This window comes from Wyeomyia smithii, chromosome 3 (genome assembly GCF_029784165.1).
Source record: "Wyeomyia smithii strain HCP4-BCI-WySm-NY-G18 chromosome 3, ASM2978416v1, whole genome shotgun sequence".
In the NCBI taxonomy this organism is placed as follows: Eukaryota; Metazoa; Arthropoda; class Insecta; order Diptera; family Culicidae; genus Wyeomyia; species Wyeomyia smithii.
Window position 1 is genome coordinate 180,480,390 of NC_073696.1, and position 13,628 is coordinate 180,494,017.

Consider the following 13,628-nt stretch of genomic DNA (forward strand, 5'->3'; position numbering starts at 1 on the left):
ATTCGCGTTTCAGATGCAATCAGCAATACCTTTTTGTCTACTCTGCTTTTGCAGTTCATGAGTCTTTATGAATATTATCAGAACAAAAATAAATCTTGAGACATTTGTAATGGCAAATCTTTCAAAATCAGGAAACTGATGTAAACAGGTATGTAAATAGCAGCCTTAAGGCATCGCGCCAAGTTCAAAGACAAACATCTCAACGTATGTGTAAACGAGATCACCGTACGCGTATCACCGCAGCTATTTATAACCTCTATCTGACAGCTGACAGCGGGCACAAATGGATTTGAGCTCAGGACATGAGTTCATTGTCGTTCACTGTTAAGACCTAAACACAATGAATACGATGCGGCTGCGTTTGCGGTAATTTGACAGTTAGCTCATACATTTTCTGTCAAATTAACGTCAACGCAACGCAAACGTATCCATTGTGTTTGAGCCTTTTCTCGGTATAGGGATGTCAATGGCTCGGTAAAAAGCAGGGGGGATTTACCGCTGTCAAATTTCATATATGTGTGCGTTATCGCAGATCAAATCTGGTCCATGAAGTTTGTTGGTCCATGACGATTGTTAAATTACCAATGTGACGATAAAACATCACCAATTTTCGTTAAAAACTTGTTGCTGTCTTAAAATTTCACTACGGAACGCATTATTAATAAAAGTTTTCCGCGATTTCTCGAGTTTTGTTAAAAAAAAACGTTCCATTCAACTTCGATCAAAACGACAAAACCCAAAACATACAGACGCTTTGTTGCCAAATGTGTTGGTCACGGTTTCACGATATTTGTTTCACAGATAGATTTCCCCTGGTAAAAAGCTCATTCAAAAGTCATGGCTTGTCAGATACCTGGTTTTCAAGGCTTTCACGTTATTCGGGTCGGGCTGTTCGCACCTACGTGAACACTCATATGTAATTGTCAAAATGTGCGTGATGACAAAAACAAAAATATTTCCTTCCTTCTTTTTCGCATGCAAAAACCAAACAAATATCAGCAACACCGTCAACGCGAATTCCTTTGTTTATGTTTTATCCAGTATGAGATTTACAAACAAAGAAGTGCGAAGAACGTGCTGTGTATGCTAGTAGACGGTTTAAAGTTTTGAGTTTTTTGAAAACCCATAATTTTTGTGCTGTAAAAATGAAATTTCCTTGGTCACATTCGACACTAGTCGATGTTTTAAAAAACGATTCAAAAAACCATCATGAGTGCGATAAAATCTATCAAGGTATACTCAAACACTAACCGCATGAAAGATAATAGGCTAACTCCTTTTTTGTAGATATTATAAATGGTAAACTCAGCCTTGCGGAGTTCGTACAAGAATTGGGCCCTGCGTTGACTAACGAAGACAATCAGATCAGAATGAAAGGAACCATGCTCCTCTCAGAAGTTTTAGAAAAATTGCCAGCCGACTTACTCAATGACACTCAGTTGGAATTTATTGTCACATTCTACTGTGATCGTATGAAAGATCATCATTCTAATATTCCTGCAATTCTGAGGGGAATACATGCTATAACGCAAATGAACAATCTTCCAGACGGTGCCGCTACTAAACTGCTCGGCTCACTTTTTATGCAAATTCCTTGCCAAAGTCAGCAGAAGGACGATCGTACCAAATATATAAAAATCATAGCTCGCTTAGCTGAAGTAAAAAAATCCGAATTGTTGGCAATGAATGCAGATTTTATTAGTGGAGTTATTGGTGCCATTGAAGGCGAAAGAGACCCACAAAACTTGTTATTCTTGTTTGACTACATGCCCATGTTTTTCCAAAACTATCCTCTATTGAACCTGTCCGAAGAAATGTTTGAAGTGTTTGCATGCTATTTCCCAATAGATTTTTACCCAAATCCCGACGATCCAGTTGCTATTACCAGAGATTTACTTGCACTGAAACTAGAAAACTGTTTGTGTGGATCAAAGGAATTCACAAGTTTTTGCATTGTGCTGTTACTTGAGAAATTAGACAGTGAACTCAATATAGCGAAACTTGATTCGCTGCGATTGTTGGTAAGTTTTGTATAACTGATTTCATTGTTTGAATTAGAATTTTATCAATACCTTTTTCTAGATCAAATGCATAAAAACATTTAACATGTCGGATGTTACTGAGCATCAGGATAACATATGGAATGCTCTAAAATCAGAACTGCTCCCAGGACACGAAAACAAAGAAATTATTCAACTAGCTCATGACGCTATCTTGCAACTGTTGATTGTCACAAATTCTGATGCACAGATTGAAGAAAAACTTCTCACGACTATATTTCTAGCAATTATGGGAAGCATAGCGCAGATTGCATCAAGACAATTTGAACATTGTGTAAAAATAGCTCTTGTTTGTTCAGAAGCATCACCACAAGCCGCGTCTTTTGTTGTTGACAAATTGATCCCTATCATACTTTCACAGTTACAAACAGAAGAGCTCACTGAACAACAAAAATGTGCATTAATTGACGTGCTACAAAGATTAATGGTAGTTTGTAAAAGGAAGAATATTTTAAAGCAGTTGTCTTCCGAGATGATTCTGGCAGTACAGACACATTTTGTTCAAATCTTAGTACAAGAGTATGATACAAGTGAGCTCAAAAGAATTGCTCTCGCTGGCCTAATATCCATTCCAGAAGTAATAATCGACGAGAATCGATTCGTTGTTTACACAACGATTGTCCATGTACTTTTATCATCAGACGATGCTCGTTTGGACATCGAAGAATGCCTTTATCAGTTTGCCTACTTTTATCCGGCAGAAGTCATGAACGTTATTGTTGATAAATTAATCGCCAAGAAGTATGAATTGGTTTCTTCATCCACAGAACGAATTTTTCATTCTTTAAGTAAACTGCTTCCGCTAGAAACCTTGAGCAACAAAATAAACCAATTCTTTATGGATTTGATTTTTAAAGAACAGCTAGTAGAACCGGTAACCATTGCTGCAATGAAAACTCTGGAAGTTTCTATTTTAGGTGAAAACGGAAAGTTTTTGGCAAGCATGTTATTTGAAAAATATAAAGTCATACAAAAGATTATTGAACAGGTGCGTAAAGAAATGTTTACACCGACATCCGATTACCTGTTCGCTGCGTCAACCCTAATGAGAGCATTAATGACACAACTTTCTCCAGAAGTTCAAAAAATAATTATTGCTGACTACCTTTCATCAATGGATTTGACAAAAACAAAAGACTTATACCTGACGTCGGGTATTCTTGGTTATTTAGACGAAACAATATCGTTAGAGAACCACTTCGAACATTTGGTAAATTCTCTAACTACAATAGCTTTGCACAGCGAGGATGACAACGAAAAACAATTGTGCCATCACTTACTTTGTAGCCTTTTCAATAGAATGCCGGATGATGAACATCATCGGAATGTGTTATTGAAGTTAATAAAGTCATTGCGGGTGCATTTGAAGAACAACAATAAAAAGGTAGTAAGCATTCTTTCCTGGATGGGTAAGGGTTTGCTTACTAGAGGTCATCCATTGGCGGGCGAAATTGTTGAAGACATTGCTGAATTGCTTGACCATCCTTCTCTAGGGAATGAAGCTGTGCTTGCATTCGAAATTTTGGCGGGAGAATTTTCTCAGTTGCATTTACCTTTAATAAAAAATTTATTCAAACAAAAACTTTTTATAGTTGTCATGAAAAAGTTGGAATGTACAGTGGAACGTTATTTAGATACACACTTGAGGGCGTTAGCTCAAGTATACAAGTACACTCCGCATGTGGTATTGAAAATGAATATAGAGAAGGTAGGTAATATTTGTTCGATAAATCGTGGTCACTCCACACAAGTCTTTTTTAGGTAGGACCTATTTTACTGAAGTGTTTATTGCAAATGAACAATGACGCCTTAGAAAATTCACTCAAAATTATCGCACGCTTTGTGAAAGACGAAGACGTTTTTTTCCGGGATCATCTTCAAACAATAGTACCACAGTTGTTAAAGTTGTCTGTTTATGAATCGTCGATGGTAAGCCTAATTCCATAATATTCAAATAGATATTTTGAACTTTATTGATTCATTGCAGCATGTTCGAATTGATGCTCTGCAGTGTTTGCTGCATGTTACGAAATATCCCCCTTCTTTGCTTTTGCCGTTTAAGCAGGATGTTGTTTTGGGACTGCGAACTACTTTGGATGATCATAAACGATTAGTAAGAAATGCGTCAGTAGCAGCAAGGCTTCAATGGTTTTTAGTAGGGACAGACGAGAACAAATCGAGTGGATAACCCACGCTTTTTTTTGTTTTAGGCAAAATTTAAAAACTGTTGTTAGTTTATAAACAATAAAATTATAATTACATAATGTATACAATGTATGGCCATTTGATAGATTAGTTCCCCTGATCACATTGCGCCCTTGCCATTAAAGCAACTTTCTGGGCACGTTGAATCACCTCCGGGCAGCGCTTTTTGCGTACTAAACGGCAATCTTGAAAAAATCCCTCGTTCCTTGGAAACCCGTGACTCTGATCACTGAAGGTAATTAAACCGAGACCCCAAATGCGCCCGCCTCGAAATTCGCCTTCGTATTTCATGCCATCAGATCGCCAGAAAACTCCGTGTCCATGGAACCAGCCTTGCATAAACTCTCCTTCGTATCTGTGAAGTGATTAGATATACCATATATTAGATTCATAATAATAATACATAACCGATTCTGCAGCCTAAACAAACAAGCAAACTAAGCTACATTCTGTTATCAATTTTCTACGTATGATATTTGATAGCATTCGTATTTAGTATGTTCGCCATTTTTGTGAAAATTGAGTTTTTAACACTAGGAGATGTGGATTTTCGAAACCCGCATGATACCCAGAGGTCGAAAATTAACCTTAGATGCTTCCGGTTTCTGGAAAACAGCCAGCTTAACATACAAATTTTACCCAATGAGGGGTTTTCAGGAACCGGGATTATGCTCAGAGATCGGGAACTAACTTTAGATTTGTTTTTTCGATATTGCGACTTCCAGTTTCTGGAAAATATTCCAAATTTGCCAAATACAATCCAATAAAGATGTTTTAATCTTTGCGTTACAAAAATATTGATCTTGTATTTGAAGTAATAAATAAAGCATAATATGTGAAGATTAACGTAATATCTCTGAAGTGAGTAGTGCTAAAGAAACAGTGCAACTCTTAATTTCGAACACTTTGGTCCTGAGCAACGTCGTTTAGTTAGTATATCATCAAATTTCAATGATGTTGAGGCCACGTATTTTGTTTGAAACAATCCTTGGGTAACGTTTCCTTCCCAAACTTTTGAACCAGATAATAAATGAATATGAATATATTTGCAGCAATGATGTTAAATCATAAATTATTTGTAACTTACTTAGCACCATCCGGAAAACACTGTAAAGAGACAAAATTGAAAGAACAGTTTATAATAATCATTTGAATATGTTACATACAAATAAAATTACACATAAGGTAGTTGTAACATCAAAGTTGAGAAAAAATACATGAAACAGTACTTTTTTCATAACTTTTTTGCATGAAATTCTAACTTCAATTAACTGCCATTAAAATTGAGCATCTATGTCCTTTTTTATAAATTTTAAAACGAAATTATCGAGTTTTCTTTCCTAATTTGTCATTTCTGACTTTACTGATACAGATTTCTGATATTATTAATTTTTTTTTGTACGATAGTTTTTACTTTGAACGTATCTATATTTCAATGCTCACCATGACTCCTAATCCTGAGCATACTCCATTACTGAACGCTCCGTCGTAGCGTGTTCCGTCGGAGAACATCATTGAGCCCATGCCGTGTTTTTGGCCACGATGATTCCAGTCTCCGATATACCGTGTCCCGTCATCATATCTATATCCGCCACATTTCACCACACCGCTCTGTATTCCCTCCATCCTCGTAGATAACCTCCACGTGACAACCAGCCAGTTTTAGATTACATTACTACCTCAGTTGAGAAGTACCTAGCATTTCTAAAATAAGACATGCCGTTAACAAGCTTAGTTCGAACCGTTTAATTTAATTAGATGTGCATTAACAGTTGTCACACACAACGAGAATTGTTTTATTACATATCTCCTGTATGTGGTTTTATTATGTTGTCTTTTTAGTCCTGGTCATATGAAATTGTAATTCGGATGGATGTGATTTACTTCTGTTAGTCTTCAAAAAAACTGACTTCCTTATCAGGTAGCTCTATTCTACGTTTCGATTAGAAGTCATTCGATCAGTATTACCATTCTGAATTTTAATCAAATTCTGTTATGCCCAAAATTTGATCAGAATTCAGAGTAGTAGAGAAATATTTAAATTAGTATTAAATAATCATTAATTAATATCAATTGAGGTAATTATTAATTGTATTAATTGAGTAAAAACCGCAATCAACTGCTAGTATTATTTATTTTTTATTTTTTAAAGAGATTTTAAATTTTAATTCATTCACCTTTTAGTATTATTTAAAATACTGACATCACAACGCAAACAACTAAATACTTTTTTACAATGGTTTCGAGTACTGCTCTTAGATTTATTTACGCGGATGTACACGTTTTTGCAAATTTAAAAATTCTTATTCACATTTCTAGTTTATTTTTTTTTCTCTCATACACACAGCACATTTTATATGATAGCATCAGAAATTTCTGTTGGCAGTCATGCAGTGGTTCACTAATTTCACCATATTAAGAAGCATGCTGATGAAAATATGAAATGCACAGTTGCACTAGAGTAGCAATGATTGTAAAGTGCTTACAAATAGAGATATGTACTAGACACGCTTTAGCACTGCGCTCAACAGCAAGCGAACAGACGTCCTAATGTGCGTCGCACGACGTTTCGGTCAAGAGTAATGCTTGGGCGCAAAGCATGACTGAAAATACATTCGCTGCATATAACAACAGAAACCAGAAAAAATAGTCGGCAAAGCCTTATGCCAGGCCAATAATGGAAGCAAACAATAACTTGTAGAGTGGTGTTGAACTTCCTAGGTAACAGTGAAATGATATTTCCGCCTTTTGTAACTCTATATTTGTTTTTATAATAGAAGACTTTTTGACCATTTTTTTTTGTATCATAGATCTTGGATTAGGCTTAAAAAAATGTAAACACTGTTGAATTGTATTATGACCCATTCTAATGATTCCATGCAACTACGTCGAATACAATATCGAACATTGTAGACGCTATAATTTCCTCGTCTGGATATTGATTTTGACTTATTTGAAGCTTTGGACGCCAGCTATGCTGCATGCACTCAGTGGTGGAGTCAATCATTAGTGATTTGCTTTTTAACTTACTTTACTAACCTAGGTTGTTATGCAACGCATATATGAGTGCTCACAGGCATCACACTTGAAAGCTAGTAGTTATTGAATATTATTGTACTGGTAAACTTACGCCGTTGGTTGAAAGGTAAAGTTTTATATATACATATAGTATATATTAGGGGTGTGCGAAACTGGCTTTTCTGGTGTCGAAACGAAACGAAACGAAATTAACCCTTAATTTCGGTTTCGCCAAATTAGTCGAAACGAAATCAAGGTGGAGTTCTCGAGACGAAACGAAATTGGTCTCTAAATTTCGCGAATTTCGAAAAATAAAATAAATGTTTCTGAAACATAGCATTACAATGATTTGTAACGTTGGAGCGTACGCTACGGGTACTTACCCTTCAGCAGCTGATCGTAAGGAGCTTACCTGGTCGACGAAGAGTAACGCAGGTATTCAGATATTGATAAATCGACGAGAAGAGAAAATCAAAAATGTTAAAAACTAAAATCTTGATGCTTTCATTTATACAGATTATATTGCAGGTAATAGTAGCGCGATAGATACAAATGATATAAAGGTCAAACTCGAAGTGTCTTTGTAAATAATAATTCAATAAACTTCTGAACTGATTCTTTTGGTTTGAATGCAACTATGTTCAAAATAGTAATCCTTCTTTCATAGCACTTTCATCATTCAAAATCCAAGTTTTGTCCTAGAGCTCGAACTGGAAAACATGAGAGATGGTAGGTAGGTTTTCAACCATTCCTGTGAGTTCTGGTGTCCCTAGCAAAGATAACTTTTCACTTTTTTTTGCAAACGTAAAAGCGACGAATCCGATAAGCAATTCCTCGGCGGCCTTCTGATGCATTTCTGCATTCTCTAAAAGCAGCAAAATTCACAGGAATGGTTAAAATGCTGTAAAACCTTTGGAGGGGAACTTTTTTTTCGCTTTTGTCGACCAGTGTTATTGAATTTTTTTTAACACCGTTTAGTCAGACTAGACTAAGTGACATCTTTATCAATTCGAGGAAAACAAAATGAAAGTTAACTATTCTGTAAACTTTGAAGTTTTTAATACAGTAGGTTTCCGTTTTTGGCAACAAAATTTTAAATTTCAGTTGCCAGAACTGGAACCGTGCCAAAAAAGGAAACCTTTTTTGTCATCAATAAATTCTATTTGAGACTTCAAAATGATTATGAAAATTATTTATTTATATGATTAAATGCGTTTTTGACAAAATTCGTCTTATCTAACGTACAGTAATAACAAATTTCAAATTTGTCGTCGCTTTTATTCTCTCGCAGCGCTTGTACAACAGTGTCTGTCACGTCAAACACTCTGTTCCATTTGAAAGCAAATGAGTGTAAAAGACGGCTGGTTTTAAATTGCCAGACCTGTTATATACGACAGTGCGTTGTTTACAGTTGGAGTCAAATACACGTTAAATTTAAGTTACCCGTAAATAAGAAAAAAATCACCCAAATTTGAAAAAGTTTCACGATTTTTTATTGAGTAAAATTTTCACCCATTTGATGAGTAACAGCTACCAATTAGTCTTTTGATAAATTTTTATTTGATTTTCAAAATTTGAATTCTGCGCTTTATGAAATATCTCTCTGCATTTAATCACGCTTGCTTTATTTGAAATAAATTATGAAAAACATATACTTTGCGTGTAAACAAACATAAAAAAAGAAGACAAAAGACCTCGTGGAGGAATTCCATCGTTACAAAATTATTGACAGAACAGTCCCCACTTATTAGCATATGTCTACGGAACACATAGAAGTAAATATGTTTCAAACCTGAGCAAAAGTGAAAAACTCAAAGTAAGTCAACTTTGTTGTGTAGTGTTTCATTTTGAAGCGTGATGTTTGCTTGATCATTTGACAGCTTGTCAACATCCAAAAGTTATGTTTACGGTCGTAACGAGAGGTTTGAACCGACCACAATTGAACAGTTTTTTGTGGATGATAGTTACGCTTTGATACCGTTAGCTAATATATAACGTTTCGAAGATAAACAAGCGATTTGTAAATATAACAACGATGGAGATTGTTAAAGAAGGTTAATCGAACAGAAATGGGTACTTAGCGCGTGAGGTTTTCTCTCCAAATACTCTGGTGTTCGTGCTAATGTTTTGGGTTATATTGGTGAAGAAAAAACCTTCCGGATTATTCCGGTTTCGTGTTTTATCGGTCTGTAAACATAATCAAGAAATAATTTTATTTTCGCTTCTGGGATAGTTGTAGCCATGGTAACAAGAATGAAACTTTGTCAAACGATGGAAAAGTGTACCGAAAAGTCATTTAATGATAAATTAAAGTATTTGGATGAATTTTGAGCCGAATATGACTTAATTTAGGATTTATTATAAGAACGGGCATATATCACTTTTAGGTGGGTTACTCTATGCAAAAATATGCCCAGATCCACTCATAAGTTTTTGTTATCACCAGGGCCGGATTTGGGCGTTGGAGGGCCCGGGGCAGATTTTTTCGTGGGGCCTGTTTTTGTTGTGCTACGCCTTCACAACCGCTAGAAGGTGACGAGCAAAAAAAAGGTCTTCACTTCGTCTAGGGGGGCCCTCGAGTCGAGAGGCCCGGGGCATTCGCTCCCTTGGTCCCCCTCTCAAATCCGGGCCTGGTTATCACTATATGATACGTTCTCAGTGCAAAAAAAAATATTAAAATAATTATGATCAGGTTAGATGTTCTAAGTGTTCCACTGTGCGGCATATCAATTGTGTTGGTAGTTGAGCTCGTTAGAAACCATCAGGCGTAAGATGTTTCCAGTTTCAGTTGAATCAGTTTCAACCTAGAACGGGTGTCAAAATCAGCTCAGTTTGTTGTGTAAATCATTGTATACTATGTACTAAAAAAAGTTGCCAAAAACGGAACCCTTTGTTGCCAAAATCGGAGTGTGCCAAAAACGGAGCATGCCAAAAACGGAACATGCCAAAAACGGAAACCTACTGTATTTTTGCACATTTTTTAATATAACTTAAAATTACTTTTTAACTGAGCAGTTCCACAAAAAATGTCCCAGTTTCAATATTTTTTGTTATTTTAGATTTGGCCTAAACTTTGCATAAACGTTTCTATAGGCTGAGAACTGCCGGTACCCGGATAACTGTCCCATAATGAAAAACAACATGTTGAGAAAACGGCGATTTAATACCAACCAACGACCATAACAGTTTCATGGCAGCACAAGTTTATCGTTGAGAACAAAAAACCATGGATGGAATTGGTTTTACGTTATATAACTTGAAAAAAAAAGACAAAATGGGACAAAATATGCGGGTACATTTCAAAAATACTCGCATATTTTGTCCCATCACATATAAATTCAACGAGCAACCGGCAGTATCTTTGGCAACGTAGATTGTACTACAGAAAAACAACATTAGTCTAGTTAATTAAATGACATACTTCTATATGCCTAAAATAATCCGATATACACTAAAGTCGCTTTTTACGCGGGGGATACGTGCCGCGTAAAAAAAAACGCGTAAATTCCGGAATCCGCGTAAAAAAAACCATCGTTAATTTTGCATTCCGAGTGAAGGGGAACCGAAATCCGGGCAAAAAAAAAATACCGCGTAAATTCCGGAATCCGCGTAAAAAAAAACCGCGTAAATTCCGGAATCCGCGTAAAAAAACGCGTTAATTCCGGAATCCGCGTAAATTCCGGAATCCGCGTAAAAAAAGCCGCGTAAAAAAACCGCGTAAGAAGCGACCTTAGTGTACACTAATCTGGAGCAAAATTATATGTTTGCACTTTGCACCACTATGCAGTGGGACTGTAATGCGGGTACTTTCAATATGGGACAAAAACAACTTGGTATTTTTTCCATGTTTTTCCATACAAAAGTATCAATTTTAATTTTTTTCCAGAAAATATGGTAACAGTTAAGTCGATTCCCGATGATAACTCAAAAGTGACCAAAATCAGTATGGGACAGTTATGCGGGTACCGGCAGAGAAGCTATTTAAAATGCTATTTTGGGAGGGTTATTGTGATTATAAATATTTTCAGAGCCAAAAGTTTTTTGATCAGTGTGACGTCTCTGGAAAAGTTTTAGACAGTAATTTTATCTTTCCGATAAAAAAAAAACTCTAAAAAATTCATTTTTTTTAATGTAAAAGAAACATTAAAACTAATATAAAAAAGCTTATTTTTCAAAAATCTCTTTTTTTTTGTATGAAAATTACAAAAAAATTACCGAAGTGATGAAGAAGTCGAAAAAAAGTTATATTTAAAATAAAATTACAACATGTTTATTTTTGGAAGGACAATATTATTATCTACAACTTTGCCAAAGGCACTATGCCAATCAAACCAACTGTTTCGATTATAAAAATATTTTTATTACCCACAGAGTGTCCAACTGGAGGTAAAAATTATTTTTTCAGCTAAATCGGTTTGTTTGCCTGGCATAACTAGTGTCTCTGGTAAGGATGTAGAAAATAATTTTGTCCTAAAAAAATATGCCCTGTGAGTTTCTGCGACACTAAAAATAATAAAATGCATTTGGGACCATTCCCAAACTACGTGGTCATATTTTGATCCCTTTTATACCCCCTACTCCCCCGTGGTCTTTCGTGGTCTTTTGTTTTGTGATCTTATTCTGCAAATATATGTACAATAAAGTATGAAAAATTTATAAAAAAATGAAGGTTCAAGAAAACTGATTATTAGTTATTGCGCAAATTGTAAATAGAATTTTCAGTAATATCATTTTCTCTAAACCAAAATAACAAATAGATAATGGTTGTTTAATTTTTGATAATATTTCATTGTCTTTAACAAATATAATAATTTCCTTACCTGAAAGTAATTTAAAATACGCTTTTCTGTTGAGTATATTCAAAATGATTTTTGATTTGTTGTTGAGTATCAAAATAAATAAAATTTGTTTAAGCAGTTTGATCATCTACGATAAATTTTTCGCTTATAGTTATGGTAAATTGTATACTCATCTAGAAATCATCTAGAAAAATATTTAGTTGATAATAAGTGAAACCTTACTTTTAGTGATTCTCAGGTATCGGATTTGTAACTAAGTTTTTTTTTAATAAATTACAAAGTTTTTGAATGTCGAACAAAATATAAACATCTTTCTTTATTCCTTCAGTTCACGAACATCCAGGTCTTATATATTGTTTTTAAGACCAAAACGTTGATTTTTTTTACCGGTCGTTGAGTATTGAAATATACTTCCAGGAAAAATAACATAAATCCCGACGCATTGCAAAATAGAACTATTATTCTAAAGAAGTAAATGCCATATAAGGCAAAGCCTGTTAAAAACAAAAAAAAAATTTCTTCGTTCGGATAAATTTGAAATATATTTCAAAAATTTTATTACAGTTAATTGCTGACAACTCTCAAACTTTCCGTGAAACTTATTAATTGGCCGTGTCAAATAAATTTATAAATTAAAAAACTGCGAAAGCTTCGTCTTGACTTAGTGGCAATAATAAATTATAGGTCAGAAAAAAGACTACGTGGTCTATTCGTAAACCCCCACACCCCCCGCGTGATTTTTCGTGGTCTTTTGATACCCTCCCCCCCCCCCCCCCGTCTTCCTATATATGACTACGTGGTTTGGGAACGGCCCCTTTGAAACAAACCAAAAAATATTTTTGTTCAACCAATTTACAGTTAGAATGGAATGTTGTAATGCAGCAAACAAATAGTTTTCTCTTTGCTCAATTAAGTTATTCGTAATCATCCTCGTTCTCTTATTTCTCGTTCTTTCTAACCTTTCTTTTCTTCTACCTTGTAAATTCGTCAAGTGCAAAGTCAGCATCACTTTTATGCTATAATCTGAACTTGTTTTTGACATTGTAAAATTTTGTGTCCCCTAAAACAAGAGTAACGTTTCTCAGTTATGTGTTCAACGAGAGCGAACCATGTACTTTTTATTCATTTATTGATAAAGTATACTTTTTTGGTAACACGTTTAAAATATTTTTGATAAGGGACCTGGATATTTTAAAACCTATGCTGACTTTGAAGTCAGAGTGTTTTGAAACAATACTAAAAATTCAGGCAATTACAACTTTTTCTGCTTGACACATCGATCACTCTGTCTGCACACTATAAGGCATGATATCTGGTCAGCCTAGTGATAGCAATGAACTATCTGAAAAAACACATTTAAATACACTACGGTGAGCGAAGAGGGGTCCTCTAACACAGAGAAATCCGAAAAAACGCTTGAAAATTTTTACAAGTCGAGTAGCATAGACAATTGGCCTGTAAGATAGAGCTTCAGAGCTTTAGTTTTGACAGAAATTGCTATGCCCTCCTAAACGAAAGACAAAAAGTGACCTCTTTAACCTTCACT

The 13,628-nt window shown here is 35.1% G+C and overlaps 2 protein-coding genes across 5 annotated transcripts; one reads left to right on the plus strand and one right to left on the minus strand.

Moving 5' to 3' along the window:
- Positions 1-919: 919 nt before the first annotated feature.
- Positions 920-4,351, plus strand: LOC129733050 (MMS19 nucleotide excision repair protein). The gene is made up of 5 exons (XM_055694598.1): positions 920-1,233; positions 1,288-2,021; positions 2,083-3,768; positions 3,822-3,989; positions 4,048-4,351. Exons 1-5 carry the CDS (start codon positions 1,146-1,148, stop codon positions 4,246-4,248), a joined length of 2,877 nt encoding a protein of 958 aa, XP_055550573.1. The 5' UTR covers positions 920-1,145; the 3' UTR covers positions 4,249-4,351.
- On the minus strand, positions 4,288-7,434 carry LOC129733063 (MORN repeat-containing protein 4 homolog). 4 transcript variants are annotated; one of them, XM_055694621.1, is made up of 4 exons: positions 7,305-7,434; positions 5,709-5,969; positions 5,353-5,372; positions 4,288-4,620 (listed from the first exon to the last, which is right to left on the minus strand). In XM_055694621.1, the coding sequence occupies exons 2-4, from the start codon at positions 5,889-5,891 to the stop codon at positions 4,353-4,355; spliced, it is 471 nt and encodes a 156-aa protein (XP_055550596.1). In that variant the 5' UTR covers positions 5,892-5,969; positions 7,305-7,434; the 3' UTR covers positions 4,288-4,352. The 4 variants fall into 4 exon arrangements, with proteins under 4 accessions (XP_055550596.1, XP_055550597.1, XP_055550594.1 ...); XM_055694622.1 differs by having other exon boundaries at positions 7,296-7,389; XM_055694619.1 differs by lacking the exon at positions 7,305-7,434 and adding an exon at positions 6,752-7,257.
- Between the last annotated feature and the right edge of the window lie 6,194 nt (positions 7,435-13,628).

What these genes read in the sequence shown, in the direction of transcription:
- LOC129733050 (XM_055694598.1), top strand. Translation starts at nt 1,146, where the DNA reads ATGAAATTTCCTTGGTCACATTCGACACTAGTCGATGTTTTAAAAAAC. An exon ending in GTGCGATAAAATCTATCAAG is followed by an intron (nt 1,234 to 1,287) that starts GTATACTCAAAC and finishes CCTTTTTTGTAG; the next exon opens with ATATTATAAATGGTAAACTC. An exon ending in TTGATTCGCTGCGATTGTTG is followed by an intron (nt 2,022 to 2,082) that starts GTAAGTTTTGTA and finishes ACCTTTTTCTAG; the next exon opens with ATCAAATGCATAAAAACATT.
- LOC129733063 (XM_055694621.1), bottom strand. Translation starts at nt 5,891, where the DNA reads ATGGAGGGAATACAGAGCGGTGTGGTGAAATGTGGCGGATATAGATAT. An exon ending in GCTCAGGATTAGGAGTCATG is followed by an intron (nt 5,373 to 5,708) that starts GTGAGCATTGAA and finishes GTCTCTTTACAG; the next exon opens with TGTTTTCCGGATGGTGCTAA. An exon ending in TGTTTTCCGGATGGTGCTAA is followed by an intron (nt 4,621 to 5,352) that starts GTAAGTTACAAA and finishes ATCACTTCACAG; the next exon opens with ATACGAAGGAGAGTTTATGC.